This window comes from Xyrauchen texanus, chromosome 6 (assembly GCF_025860055.1).
Source record: "Xyrauchen texanus isolate HMW12.3.18 chromosome 6, RBS_HiC_50CHRs, whole genome shotgun sequence".
NCBI lineage: Eukaryota > Metazoa > Chordata > Actinopteri > Cypriniformes > Catostomidae > Xyrauchen > Xyrauchen texanus.
The window spans coordinates 6,415,453-6,431,271 of NC_068281.1; the positions used below are offsets into that span (position 1 = coordinate 6,415,453).

A 15,819-nucleotide genomic window follows, 5' to 3' on the forward strand; every position below is an offset into this window, starting at 1 on the left:
CCAACCAAGAAGATTGTTAGGACTCTGCTGAGCAGATGGTTATTTTTTTAGAGTGTAATGTTCCTCTCTCTCTCTCTCTCTCTCTCTCCTCTCTCTCTCTCTCTCTCCTCTCTCTCTCTCTTATTCTCCAGTGATGGCCTTTGCTGAGCAGCTGTGTTCCTGCCTGCTGCACCAGCACTGCCCATAGGCCACACACTCACACACATACAAACACACTTACACGCGCCTTTGGGCTCCCTTTCCAACTCTGTCCATAGACACACACCCACATCATGTACAGTGTGGAGGACCTGCTGATCTCTCATGGATACAAACTGCCCAGAAGTGGCCCCGCCACCTCCTCTTCCTCTGCGCCTTATGACAATCGAAACAACGAATGTCGCCGTGACAACATAGAGAACCGGCCTCCTGGTGGTGGTGGTGGAGGTGCTTTGAACGGATTTGGGACAATGGAGGGGGGAGCGGACGGAAGAACGGAAGCAAGCACTGGGGTGTACAGACCGGCACCAATGAAAGCCTACCCCGAAAACAACAACAACATTAACGAGGGCCACGACAGAATTCAGAGGAGGTTGGAGGTTCCTGTTGCGTTCCTGGGTGACCTGCAGCCTCTGGGAGACTCTCTTGCTACAGACAGTGGGTAAGTGTTTGTTTGAAACATTGACCCTCAAAAATATTTAAACACTTAAGGCAAGCATGTAAACGTATGAAAGACGTTGCAGTATATTACAAAATATCAAACCAAGTGGCATTTATTTTAAAGAAATAGGAGAGACCGGACCTTGTTGATTATTTCTCATGGTTGGTTTATTCACCATTTTTGGCAAGGCATAAAGATACAGTCAATGAAATATATGTTAACCTTTTACTATGATAGTGGGGCATGTTGCCACACTAAATATGTTACTTTTTCACATTGGAACCTGTCAATAGACCAGTGGTTGTAAGTTTAATATGAACATTAAAAACAACAGGGGAATGTGTCCCCCCAATCACAACCACCTAAACCAAATCTACGCCTCTCTTTAAATCTACACCTGTATTAAACAGCCAATTATACCATAGGGTTTTCAACTAAATTAAAGAGTAACACAATAGAGGCACAAATGGGATGAAATTTGGGATGGCATGAGGGTGAGTGTAATGGTGAGTGATTTCTAAATAAATGATAAAAAAATTTTAATTTACTTTGTGTGAACTACCCCTTTAATTCAGCATTTTTATGCTTTTGGTGCAATGGTAACGCCACCCTGTCAATGGAAAAGAGGCATATGTCTTCAGTAAAGCATTTTGTTTTTGTATGTCTCATTTGTCGTTATTATTTGTAATTGAAAACTCTGATTGCTAGCATTGATGTTTATAGTTGTGTATAATCATCTGAGGTGCAACATCACAGTTTACCGAATTTTTAAGAAAAATATTTCTTTCAGGCTTTCAGTACAGCTTTAGTTTAGTTAAAAATTACTCAATTCAGTGTGATGGAAACGCACTGACAACAGTTGGCCAGATCAAGAACACTCTCCAGGTGTCAGGGTAGAGACCAGGAGATCGGAGGTAAGTGATTCAAATATAGTTTTATTCAAGTATAGAAGGTGAAAGGTAAGTATCAGGTGACTTTTCAGGTGCTGGTTTAGTGAAGATAGTTCGTTGCACGGAGAATATACGTACCCGAAGAATTTCGTACCTCTCTAATCTCCTCCGCACACTCGTCTGTCGGCACAGGTCATCCTGGAGTTAATAAGACCTATTCCACTCTTTAAACTCGATACTGGTGGTCCAACATGTTACAGGATATCAAGACTTTCATCCAAGGATGCATTCTCTGTGCCATGAACAAGAACCCTCGTCACTTACCCACTGGAAAACTCATGCCTCTGCCAGTCCCAAGAATCGACCTTGGTCGCACATTGGAGTCGACTCGTCACTGACCTTCCTCCCTCAGACGAGAATACATGTATCCTGGTAACTATTGATCGTTTTTCCAAAGCCTGCAAATTAATTCCCTCAAGAACTTACCCACAGCCTTCGGGACTGCAGAGCTATTGATGGAACACGCCTTCCGAATTTTGGCATCCCGGAGGATATTGTGTCAGACAGAGGGCCACAATTTATCTCCAAGGTGTGGCGAGCCTTCTTTGCACTAATGAATGTTACAGTGAGTTTAACATCAGGGTACCACCCACAAGCAAATGGTCAAGCGGAGCTGAAAAATACAAGATGTCAGTCGCTTCCTTCAGTACTTTCTGCCATTCGAATCAACATCTCTGGAGCCGATATCTCGTGATGGGCAGAGTATGCTCAAAACTCCTTCGACAAACCTCCACGTAATCTAACACCATTTCAATGTGTACTGGGTTATCAACCACCATTGTTTCCATGGTCCGGTGAGTCATCTGAAGTCCCTCAAGAGTTAACACTTGGTTCCAAAACAGTGAGAGGGTATGGAACCAAACTCATCATCATCTCCAACAAGCCTTGAACCGTCAACAACACTTCGCAGACATTCACCGCAGTAACACTCCCGAATATCAGCCTGGGCAACTGGTCTGGCTTTCGACCAGAGACATCCGTCTAAGACTCCCTTGTCGTAAACTAAGTCCGAGATACATTGGTCCATTCCCGCTGTAAGACAACTTAACCCAGTCACCTACCAGCTCCGCTTACCAGCCCAATATCGCATCCACCCCTCATTCCACGCCTCACTCTTGAAACCCCATCATCCACTTGTTCCTGTTCCCTCCACAGACCTAGTGCACGATGACAACCCCCAGTACCTCCCATTGAAGCCGACCCCATCTATACTGTTAGAGAAATCCTGACTCCCGACGTCAGAGGGGTCTACTCGAATATCTGGTAGACTGGGAAGACTATGGCCCAGAAGAGAGGTGTTGGGTACCTCGAAGGACATCCTCGACCCCATGTTACTCACAGAATTCCACCGAACTTCATCCTGAAAGGCCTGCTCCACGACCCCGAGGTAGACCCCCACGACGTCAAGGTACTAGGTCAGCTGGCGTGACTCTGGAGGGGGTAATGTCAGAGATCAGTCAAGTTCATTGCAGTCCACCACTCAAAGATCACTCTCCCCAGAATTCTAAATCACAAACACCTGGTCATCACTTATCACCTCATCAGCCAACTCATAAAAACACTCACCTTGTATCCAGTCTTTGTCAAGCCTCCAACAGGAACAGACCATTTCTCCCTGAGTCCTGATATCTCCGTCGATCCTGAAAACCTGAGTATTCCGCTTTCTTACCTGATTCATACTAACCCTATGCACTGTTGTTCTGCCATCTCCAGATCACTTATCCGATTCCTGAACCCTTGTCTGAGATCTGATCAAACCGCCCGATTGCTCCTAGAAAAGAGAAGGAGTTAACTAACTGATACAGAGTGAATGTTCTACTATCCAAGTCATTTGGATTTCCAGTTGTTCTCCGTGCAACTAACTATCTTCACTAAACCAGCACCTGAAAAGTCACCTGATACTTACCTTTCACCTTCTATACTTGAATAAAACTATATTTGAATCACTTACCTCCGATCTCCTGGTCTCTACCCTGACAGAAGGCTTGGCCAAAAAAGGGAAGAAGAACAGCCGATGGAATCTGTTTGTAATATTGATAACCCTGCACAACCGACAGCCGCCGCTGTTAATCCCAGTCAGCCAGCTTCCAGCACTTCCGTAGAACCCCGCTCCTTCTCTGGTTTGCTTCGCCAATCCAACTTCCCGCCCAGCGCCATTCTCCGGCCGGGCGGAGGATTGCAACGGTTTCCTGTTACAGTGTTCGCCGCTTCTAGAACAACAAATCCAGTTATACCCCACTGAAAAGTCGAGGGTTGCTTTTATTATTCAACAGTTATCAGGAGCTGCATTAAGATGGGCTGAAACTTTGTGGCTGCAGGAATCTACCGCTACTTCCTCTGTACAAGAATTTATAAACCATTTCAAAGAAGTTTTCGGGCCCAGTAGATGATTCATCCATCAGTGACAAGCTATTGCAATTACACCAAGGCAAGAAGTCAGTTGCTGAATATTCACTGGAATTCCGCGACTCTAGCCACGCCAGTGGGTGGAACGAAAAGCTCTGTTTCCATCTACCGACGTGGTTTGAATCCTGCACTCGCCTTCAACTTGCGATTTATGATGATAGCCTGGGGGTCGAGAAATTCATACAGCAAGCTCTCCGTGTGCACCAAAGATCTCAAGGCTGCTATCGCGAAGCCCAGCAACCCACCTTTTCACCACCTCAGTACCTCGATAAATGACCCTCCAAGTCACTGTCGAGAAGATGCAGGTGGATAACTATCGACTGTCCTAAGCTGAACGCTCTCGCCGTCGAGAGTTAAAACTGTGTCTATATTGTGGAATGGGAGGACATTTTCTTCGCTCATGCCCTACACCCACCTCCTAGAATGCTTGTGAGTTCTGTCTGCACGCCCGCCTCTGTATCAGCTCCGCTAATCTATATCTGTGATTCTGAAATCTACACGCTTCCATGTCTCTGCTACAGCCATTGTGGATTCCGGGTCAGCAGGAGACTTCATCTCCGGGCAGCTCTGTCAGAAACTCCAACTTCAACAATCCGCCACCTCCAAGCCATACGCCATCCATGCAGTGACGGGTGAAACCATTAATCATGGGTATGTCACGTCTCGAATTAAACCTATTCTACTCTGTATTGAAGACACCCACCATGAACTGTTTGAACCTTTTGTACTTGAGAATAGCCAGACTGATATTATCCTTGGCCGTCCATGGCTTATACGACATCAACCTAACATTGACTGGAAATCGGGTAAGATTTTGAAATGGGGTTGCCTGTGCTCGTCCATGAGTTTTGAACACCCCGTATCGCCCATCGCCAACTTGCCCGACACCATCCCGATGAATTCAACCTCCATTGAAAGCCCCATAGACAACTTGTCGGTATCCATTCCTTCATGCTACTCTCAATATTCAGATGTATTCAACCCCGTCAAGGCTGCCAATCGAGCATGGGATTGTGCCATCGATCTGATTCCCTGAGAATCCATCCCCAAGGGGCGAATCTACTCTCTGGCTATTCCTGAGCAAGAATACGTGACTGATCTCTGACACCAGGAGGTGTATGTGTGTCAAAGTCAACAATCAAGAGAAGACTTCACCAGAGTGACTACAGAGGGTTCAGCACAAGATGTAAACCATTGGTGAGCCTCAAAAACAGAAAGGCCAGATTAGAGTTTGCCAAACAACATCTAAAAAAGCCTTCACAGTTCTGGAACAACATCCTATGGACAGATGAGACAAAGATCAACTTGTACCAGAGTGATGGGAAGAGAAGAGTATGGAGAAGGAAAGGAACTGCTCATGAGCCAAAGCATACCACCTCATCAGTGAAGCATGATGGTGGTAGTGTCATGACGTGGGCATGTGTGGCTGCCAATGGAACTGGTTCTCTTGTATTTATTGATGATGTGACTGCTGACAAAAGCAGCAGGATGAATTCTGAAGTGTTTCGGGCAATATTATCTGCTCCTATTCAGCCAAATGCTTCAGAACTCATTGGACGGCGCTTCACAGTACAGATGGACAATGACCTGAAGCATACTGCGAAAGCAACCAAAGAGTTTTTTAAGGGAAAGAAGTGGAATGTTATGCAATGGCCAAGTCAATCACCTGACCCGAATCCGATTGAGCATGCATTTCACTTGCTGAAGACAAAACTGAAGGGAAAATGCCCCAAGAACAAGCAGGAACTGAAGACAGTTGCAGTAGAGGCCTGGCAGAGCATCAACAGGGATGAAACCCAGCGTCTGGTGATGTCTATGCGTTCCAGACTTCAGGCTGTAATTGACTGCAAAGGATTTGCAACCAAGTATTAAAAAGTGAAAGTTTGATTTATGATTGTTAATCTGTCCCATTACTTTTGGTCCCTTAAAAAGTGGGAGGCACATATACAAACTGTTGTAATTCCTACACTGTTCACATGATTTGGATGTAAATACCCTCAAATTAAAGCTGAAAGTCTGCAGTTAAAGCACATGTTGTTCGTTTTATTTCAAATCCATTGTGTCGATGTGGTGGTGGCGTAGTGGCTAAAGCACAGGGCTGTTAATCAGAAGGTTGCAGGTTCTAACCCCACGGCCACCACCATTGTGTCCTTGAGCAAGGCACTTAACTCCAGGTTGCTCTGGGGGGATTGTCCCTGTAATAAGTGCACTGTAAGTCGCTTTGGATAAAAGCGTCTGCCAAATGCATAAATGTAAATGTTATGGACCTGACGTACGTTATTCAAGGACCCAAAAGCAGTTGAACACAGATGATTGCTTCACGCTCATATCACATGAATTTTGATCATTTTCAGATAATTTTTATTTAAAAGAAATTACTTTCAAATGACATGCACTGTCTGTCTTCACTTAGTGTACATAGATTGATAAGGGAAAATGTGGACTAATGTGGACCACGCAACTAATCAACTATCTTGCAGGCCACAGGGGCCCTATGCAGCAGCATATGTTGATTAATAGGCAAGGCCGGCACTGAAAAGCGTAGAGGTTAAAAAGATCCAGATCCTTTAATAAAGCAATCAAAACATTCAACGTCCCATTTACAGGCTGCAAAGCACTTTAGTTTAGTTTTGTTTCAGAACTAATCTGTAAGACACTAATAAAGGCTAACTGTCTTTTCAGAAAGAGAGTGCTGTTGAATATTCGCTTTATTTGGATTCACATAGTAAATGGCTAATTCAGCGTTCCACCATTGAACTGTATTTCATAAATATTCTGTAATAAGTGTTTTGGGTGGGTGAAATTTCACATGCTATGTTCAAGAACATGTGTATTGCTTTCAAGTGTGTGAAGTTGATTTGAATGGAGTGAGTGTTTTTTTAAAGAACCCATGAAATTGCTTGACAATTGCAGTTTTCTTTTCTGTGTTGACATGTTTCATATTGAAGTTGGGGCAAGATATATCAAACGGCTCATCACTCCTGCACCTTTTGTAAATAGGCAGTTGCTTTTATTTTCCATCACATCAATGAATCAAGAACTTATTAATGCCAGTCAGTGGCAGTTTGTATTAGCCAGACATCATCAATTTAGAGAGTACTTAATTGGACAGAAATTTGAATACGCACCTGAATGCAGAACGAGTTATAAATATTTTATATCAGATTTCCGTGAAGAGAGAGTCTGTAAGTTTTAAATAATTTATTTTTGTCAACTTTGAAGTGTAGTACAATAGCTCACTGATTCTTGAGATAAGGGACAACACAGGTTTAAAATCCTAGTTTTTATTTTTTAATACTACGTTAATTTGAAATGGATATATTTGTAGACAAAGATCACCACTAACAAACCATGTAAGGGAACAGGGTTTTTTTTTTTTACTTTTTTTTCTTTCTGAAAATTCACATTTATTCACTTCATAACGTACATCTTTCTGTAATTTGTGTCAACTCCGTCAGACACACTAAAATCATGCTATTTTTATTTTATGCATCCAACAAGAGTGTTAAGTCTTCATTTATTCAATAATACTGTTCAGTTAAAGAGTTAAGTGGAAAAATACATTTCATGCTTCCGTATTCACACTATTGTGAAAATTCTGAAGGAGTTGTCTAAACTGAAATTTTTTCCATCTTAACCATGTTGTTTTTTCCTTAGTTAAAGCTGCCTCTGTAACCTAAACTAAAATGGCAAAACTATTCCACAATTCTTAACAGAAATGATCACAATGGGAGAACAGAGATCTGTGACCACAGAGACTTCAACATTGTTTGTTTAAAATATAATACATTTTTAATTTAACAGACCACAAATCTAACAGACATGGACAAAAAGTCTAATTTTGATTTAAACACAATTTTCTATTAGGAAAACCTGACTGGTTGATCTGGCTCTTAGTTTGTCAAACAAACTTATTATGACAGACTTCCTCTTTCTTGCATTTTGTAGCCAAATCTATTCCGCTGTGTACGTGCTTTTCAAAAATTCAGACCTTTTGGCAACATCAGTGTAGTGTAACCTGAAAGGGATCGGCCATGTGAATGTAATCACATCTATAGCTTCCCCGAGGTGTATTTTGTATGTACAAAGTGGCAGTGAATACACATGTAGTGTACAGAACACAAACCTTTTTTCATCAACAAATGTGTTTTATTTGTCATTATGGTAAAACCATAATTTTGCCAAGTTCTCACAACCTTTGGTCAGCAGAAGAAAAACAACAACATTAAATTTATAAAGTCAAGGATTTTATTTGCAGATGTGGTTTTAAAATGATGGCTATTTTACTACCAAAATGCTTAAACTACTTATCTTGTAGTCAACAATCTACTATATGAAAACTTTGGCAACCCACATTGTCCCACATGGCCAAATCCATCTCCTAGCCATCACTAATCAGAAGTATGTGGTATTAGGGGAGGGACATTCTTATTATTGAACACAGTGAGTAAGAGGCAGAGGTCATCATTATGTTTCCCCATATTCCCAGCAAGTGTCCCAGAATTTAAAATTAAAATTTGTATATTTGCAAAAAGTTAATTTTAAGCAATAAAACTCTAATTTATGTTTTTAAAGTTACAATTTAAGGTCAGTGTTTTTTGACAGCTGAAACAGCACCACTTTCATTTTTGAAATCTCTACATTTTAGGAAACACTTGAGAAGTACAACTGGAAATTGAGGTCTTGGTAACGAATTGCATTTTTTTTTATTCAACAAATGGTTTTATTAATGATCTCTATTTGTCTCTGTTGCTAGGTTCTATGATGCTCCCAGCCTGACATTCTCTGAGCATGCAGATGAGCGAGATCTTTCATTCTGGAGAAGGAGGGGACAGGACTTCAGTGCTTTATTAGACTATGCTGATCCCAGGGAGCTCAGATTGTCTGGAGGATTGTGGCGAGGCCCAGTGCTAGCTGTTGAGGAGCTGAGAGCAGAGAGGCCACTGGCACGGTGGGAGGAAGCGCCATGGATACGGGAACCAATAGACTCAGGCCCAGAAACTCTACGTGTGACAGGGGAGAGGAAATGCCAGAGCCTGGGCACAGAGGAGTGGCGCCCTGCAGTGGGCTTGGGCCGGCAGCTGTCAGATGGAGAGGCTGAACACTGGTCTCAGGAGCAGCAACACCGTCTGCGGCCAGCAGAGGGCAACGTTTCTGCCACAGTGCGCGCCAAGTCCCAGTCACTCCCTCGAGTCCTTTCCCCTGAGGATCAACACTATGGAAAACTGCCTCAAAGTGGTGCCCCAAGTCAGCCGCCCTCACTAAGAAGCAACAGCTCAGCTCCATATGGTCGATTCCACAGTGATTGGCCAGCAGGGGAGCGATGGAGTGGTCAGACACAAAGTCACGGTCCTGTTGCAATTGTACCAAAGCCAAGGTTCAGCCGCCCCATCAAACCTCCGTCTTATGAGACTCACCAGCAAAACAGGGGGAGCTGGGAAACTCTGTCCTCTGAACCAGTGTCGAAACCCAGAGAACGCTCAGCGTGCTTCTCTCAGAATTTTGAACCAGTCCGAGACAGGTCTGGCTGTTACTCTCAGAGTGCTGAGCCTCTACGAGATCGATCCATTTGTTTTTCACAGAGTGCAGAGCCACTGAGAGACCGCTCGATGAGCCACTCTCAAAGTGCTGAACCACTAAGAGACAGATTTATCAGTCATTCACAAAGCGCAGAATTACTGAGGGACCGTTTTTTCACCCACTCACATAGTGCCGACCTGTTAAGGGACCGATCACTTTGTTACTCTCAGAGCTCAGAACTGCTTCGAGACAGGTCAATTTGTTACTCCCAAAGTGCAGAGCTTCTTAGACCAGAAGCATATAGGGCAGATCTGTTTTACCATGAACTGACTGGCATGGAGCCCCCTGGTTACATCCAACCCCCCTCCTACAGGAGATTCCTGCCACCCAGGAGTGGACAGAACTACCGCGCAGACTCTGCACTTGTACGATGGAAGCGTGAGCCTGTAAGTGCAGAGATGGGCCAGTGGTTTTCCAGGACTTCAGGATTGTCATGGTCAGAACGGCGTGAGGACCGAAGCATGGCCGTAGTTCCGAGAAGGCCTGTGCATCCAGGGCCTATCCTACCAAGCCGTCCAGCACTCGTGCAGTATTTCCCATTTGATGACCCGCGTGTCAGGCACGTCTCAGGGGGGCCCTGTGGAAACTCACTCACAGACGCAGACAAGATTCGACACGTCAACAAAGAGCTTCCCTGCGCTGCAACTTTAGGACAATCCACACATGATAGTGCCTTCCTCTCTTCACAGGGACAGAGTCTTAGCACGGACACTAACAAACCTGCTCTCACTGAACAGGAGAACGCTAACCACTGGCAGAAGGGGATGAACAAATGCAGTGACACTGTAGCACCTGACCAGAGCTGTCCCAAGTACCCCGCAGCCTTTCAGACCAGACCCCTACAACCAATCATTAAAACAGACCAGCTGACTAGAGTAGACAGAATCCCTGACCAAGTCATGGTTGAGAGATTAACAGAGCAGGTGAAAGTGGAGAGAGGTACTGATCAGATAAGAACAGACCAAGTCAAAGTAAAAGAACATGTCAAACCAGATCGAATTACAGAACCAATCAAAATGGACAAGCCTACTGATCAAGTAAAGCCAGACAGGTTTACAGACAAACAAATAAAGGTGGAAAGATTAACTGATCAGCCACAAGTGGACAGAATCCCAGATCAAATCAAGGCTGATAGATATACTGACAAACAAATAAAGCTTGAAATCAAGGTAGAGAAAATAGCTGAAAAGCCCATAAAAGCAGACAGGATTTCAGACAAGCAAAGTAAAGCTGAAAGACTTATAGAAAAGCATTTAAAGATTGATAGAATTCTAGAAAAGCAGCTTAAAGCAGATAAAATGTTAGAAAAACAGAGTAAACCTGATAAATTTACTGACAAGTTCAGTAAGGCTGACAAGCAAACAAAAGCAGACAGCAGCACTGACCAGATGAAAGCTGAGAAGATCACTGACAAGTCTGGAAAAGCTGACAAATCCATTGATAAAGGTTCCTCAGAGAGTGTTTCAAATGTAAAGACAGAACCAGTGCAGGAACCTGAGAAAAAAAGTGTGAAAAAGAAACTCAGTGAGACTATCTTCTGCCTTGTGTCTGTGCCACTTTCACAGTCCAGTGCAAAATCTAGAGATCAAAATAACAATGAAGAAAAAGAACCAGACTCTCCCCCAATTCCTCCTCCACCACCACCAAGCTCCTCTAGTGAGAACAGCAACACTCTCTGCTCTCTGCCAAACCAAAGCCTCAAAAGCACATCCACCACCTCCACTGACTTGGAGCTACAAGCACTCACGCTTGGCAGTGGGTCTAGTAGCATTGCCACAAGGAGAGCTCATCGAAGAAGGAGCTCACGCTCCAGAATCATTAAGCCGAATCCACACGATGAGCTCCGCCGATATTCTGGAGCTTGGCCAGGAGACCAGTACCGTGATCAGGAGACCCAAACAAGCCCTGAGCCCACAAAGAGCAATGCAATTCAAGGTCCTGCCAACACAGAAGCACAAGATGCTCCTGCCGCCCAAGAGGTAGCAGCTCCTTCTGAGAGTACAATAGTGGCTCCAGCAGCTGCCCCAGGGGACCTTGGGGCTGCAACAGTTCCATCGGCTCCATCTGCCCCATCAGCTGCATCAGTTCCTCCAACTCCAGCAGCTCCAGGAGCTTCTGACCCCAGCACCCCTTATGGGTATCCCATGAAGGGCCAGAAAAGCCTAAAACCATCCAGCAACAGCGCTTTTTCACGGACAGGTACCTTCTCCAAGAGCACAGGATCTCACAGACCTCCATTACATCCCCCACCACACCCTCCACCCCCACCTCCAACGCAGCCTCCATCCCAACCTCCACCACCCCCACCAACACAGCCCCCAACTCAGTCCCCACCCTCAGATATGACTGAAGAGGTAAACTTAGCCACAGGCCCAAACCCAGAGGCCTTTGGTCAGGTCTTGCTGAAGCCGGTGAGCCGACGACCTTGGGATGCCATTGAAGAACTCGAGACCATCAATAAGGAGGTGCAAGACCAAGCAGGTAAACGTCCTAGTGTGGACCAGTGCATTGAGGATCTTAATGAGGCTTACAAAGATATCATGGAGCTCAGCACTGCCAGCAATAACCTCCCTAACCTTCCCATCCGTTCCTCCATACAAATCCCTGACCGTATCAAATCAAGGCTATCTTCAGATCCACTTGTAATTCCGGCATCCGCTCTTCGGCCCAGCTTGGTGCCTGGAAGTGATCCAGATTACCGGGAGGTGAAGAGTGCCTTTTCCAGACCATCAACTGGGAAGAGTGTGAGCTTCAGCAAACAGCTGAGAGAGGAGATTTGTCCTGCTCCTCCCCCTCCAGATGCAGGGTTCAGAGACTACAAAACAGTCATGTCCCAGATAACACAACGTAAAGCTTGCAGATCAGTTAAACTGGATGTCCCACCCCCCAAGGAGACCCAAAGAGATGAAAATTTGATTGCACAAACCTCCTCCACCTCTTCAATGCCAGTCGAGGTCCCATGGGCAGAGAGACAGCCCATGCAAGATGCCTCCACACTAACCAGCCCCCCAGATTATGAGCACATCTGTCAAAATCTCCAAATGGCTCGTGAATCTGGGGCTGTCAGTCGAGCTTCTATCAAATCCAAACCAGGAAGTGCCATGAGCGTCGAAACACCTCAGCATGTGCCCGTAAATGGTAGACCTCCTATAGATTCTGAGCAGCCATGTTGTTCATCAGCACTGGAGTTGAGACAGGAGCCAATCTCCTTATTCAGGGAGGAAAGAAACTCAGGCTTTAGAAGGGTAACCAGCCACACAAACAGATTCCTTAGTAATAGGGGTGTGCTGGGTAGCCTTGCAACTGGCAAGCCTGGTGGAGACAAAGCAGGTTTAGAGGCTAACCCAGAGGTACCTGCTGACTGGCAGATGCAACTATCATTAGCTGAGAAGCATATTGCTACTCTGATTACAGGAGAGGGTTCAGCAGACAACCACGAGTCAAACAAAGTTATGGCTGATACAGATATTCCTGGCAGCGGGTCAGTTGAGAATGAAACAAACAAAATTGTAGGCGCTAATGACGATCCGGCCACTGCTGAGCAGAAACACTCAGCAGCAACAGAGAAAGAAACGGGGCAAACTGAGACACCTGAAAGCCAGCAAACTAAAGAGAGGGAGGACGTAAGAGAAGAAGACCCTTCTAAGGAAGAGACACAAACAGAGAAAGAGACATGTGAGCATGAAAACCTAGTGATTGAAGAAACAGAGCAAGAGAGTAATAAAACCACAGGGACAACGATAGAACCAAATGTGATTTTGAGGTCCAATAAGGCTGCAATTTGGACTCATTCAGGTATAGATCCAGAGCTACGACCAGAATTTCCACCAGAGCACCTTCCGCTATCTGTACTGCCTTACCCCAATCGTAGATTGTCTCTGGGGTTGGATTGGGAGAAAGGTGGGTGGGAAGGGGAAAGTTTGGGTCATGGTGGATTTTGGTCCAGAGAGAGGCGGTCACTTGATGCTGAAAGATGGGTTGTTGGTGGGGAGAGGTGGGGTTTAGACAATGATAGACAGGAAGGAGGTAGTGAAAAACGAGGTCTGGGGGGTTGGCGTGGGTGCGGGATAGACAGACATGGTGCAGATGATTCTGACTGGGAGTTAGATGGTAATAGCCAGAATATTGGTGACAAAGGGGAGGTTTTGGACACAAAACAGAAAACACCCCAACAGGGTCTCAGTGAAGATCATAGCAGTTCAGCTTCTAGCACTGAAAATGCAAAGCATAAAGAAGATGCTGCAAATGAAGACATTGGTAAGGAACAGAGTCCAATTCCAGATGATGGTCAGGGTTTAGGGGTTGAGAGACGGAGCCGTGGACTTTCTCAAAGAATAGAGGCTCTTTTTACAGCCCCACCTGGGCATGGTTCAGAGGAGAGACTTGCTCGCATGAGGGAGGTGGACACTGTCTCACGAATGAGACGCCTAAGCCTCCGTAGCTCAGACTCATGGGATGGACTGCAGGGGTTTGGGAGGTGGGGAGAGTTTGGGAGGGAGGAAGAATGCCCCCTTCCTGGCCCACAGGAACTTTCAAACATCACAAAAGAAGATGATAAACAGTGTGGCGCCCTTCCTGCAATCAACAGTGAACCTAAAGAAACAAAGGATGACCAGGCAACCCAAAAAGGTATGAAATTTTACAGCAACATTTGTGGATAGGAGATTGCATGTGATATCAAAATCTGTGCAGTATAGCATTTCAGAAAGTCCCACTTTAGCTTATTCCTTAGCTTTAAAATGAAATGTGCAGTTCAGATTAACATGCCGTTAAGCTTTCATGCTAATATAAATGCTAAATACATGAAGTGCCTTTAAAATTGATTCAGGCCATTAAACAATTTGCTCACTTGCTGAACTGAACTGTAACAGTCATTATAGGATTGCATTGGTAATAAGGCTCCCCAAATAGTATCACGCAGGCCAAATTCGACCCATAAATCATTTTTATTTTGCTCTCCAATTTAATCTAATTTTCAGTGCTTTGAAATGTTTATAACAGAGATCAAAGTGTAGAGCATTTTGTTTTATTGATAGTTCTTGCTGTAACTATCTATCAATGTCCATTGCAAAGTTTTGAGTGTATTTACCACTGATAGCTTAGATCTTGAAATTGTCAACACGGTGCAACAAATAATCTTTTCTTTGTAAACTTAAAACTGAAACCTAAACAAAAATTAAATATAGTAATGGATTTTAACCTTTACCAAACAAGAAACAAGTACATCATTTAAAGTCTAATGAAGTTGAGTGAAATTTTCACCCTTCTCTCGGTCACAGAAAACTTAGACTAGACTAGACTAATTTGAAGTGTTTCAATGATTTTAAGACCCTAAACTGTAAAAGTAAAATCCTCTGGGTCCAAAGATTTTTTTAAACTGGGTCCAAAGATAATTTTGATAGTGGAGTGTTTGCTGATCAAGAGTTTATGCTGTATGGCCACCAGATGGTGTCCTGCTCCAAAGTTACATTCACAAGCCTCAATCAATCATTGCATCTCATTCAAATATGTATGTATTTTTTCACAAAATAAATATATTTAAGGCAGGTTTGTGCTCTTATTTTAATTAATGGACAAATTGTTTGTTATTTCATGTCATATTTCTGGTCTGTTTGCATTGTCAGAGTCACAGGAGCCCAGCCAGGTGGAGAGGTCGTAGCTGAACCCTACAGGTCATCCAACTAAGGGCCAGCCTCCAGCACTGTGACCTGGCTGTCTGCTAAATGCCTTCATCCTCATATGCTATTTAAACACCCTCAGACATCACACACATACAAAATACAATGATCAGCCACAACATTAAAACCTCCTGCCTAATTCTGTGTAGGTCCCCCTTGTACCACCAATACAATGCCAGCCCACATCACAATCCTTCTGCAGAACTGCCCCTCACTGGATGTTTTTTGTTTTTACACCATTCTGAGTAAATTCTAGAGCCTGTTGTGTGTGAAGGTACCAGGAGATCAGAAGTTATATAAATACTCAAACCAGCCCATCTGGCCCCAACAATCATCCATGCGATTACCTAATTAGCCAATCGTGTGGCAGCAGTGCAGTGCATATAATCATCCATATACGGGTCAGGAGCTTCACTTGATGTTTAAATCAGCCATCAGCATTGGGGAAAAAATCTCAGTGATTTGGATCATGACATGATTTTTTGTGCCAGATGGGCTGGTTTGAGTATTTCTGTAACTGCTGATCTCCTGGGATTTTCACACACAACAGTCTCTAGAATTGACA

General features: G+C 44.3%; 1 protein-coding gene across 1 annotated transcript; it reads left to right on the plus strand.

Moving 5' to 3' along the window:
• The first annotated feature begins 272 nt into the window (after positions 1 to 272).
• Positions 273 to 15,235, plus strand: LOC127645064 (uncharacterized). The gene is made up of 4 exons (XM_052128587.1): positions 273 to 640; positions 8,753 to 11,797; positions 11,888 to 14,205; positions 15,201 to 15,235. The coding sequence occupies exons 1-4, from the start codon at positions 273 to 275 to the stop codon at positions 15,233 to 15,235; spliced, it is 5,766 nt and encodes a 1,921-aa protein (XP_051984547.1).
• The last annotated feature ends 584 nt before the right edge of the window (positions 15,236 to 15,819 follow it).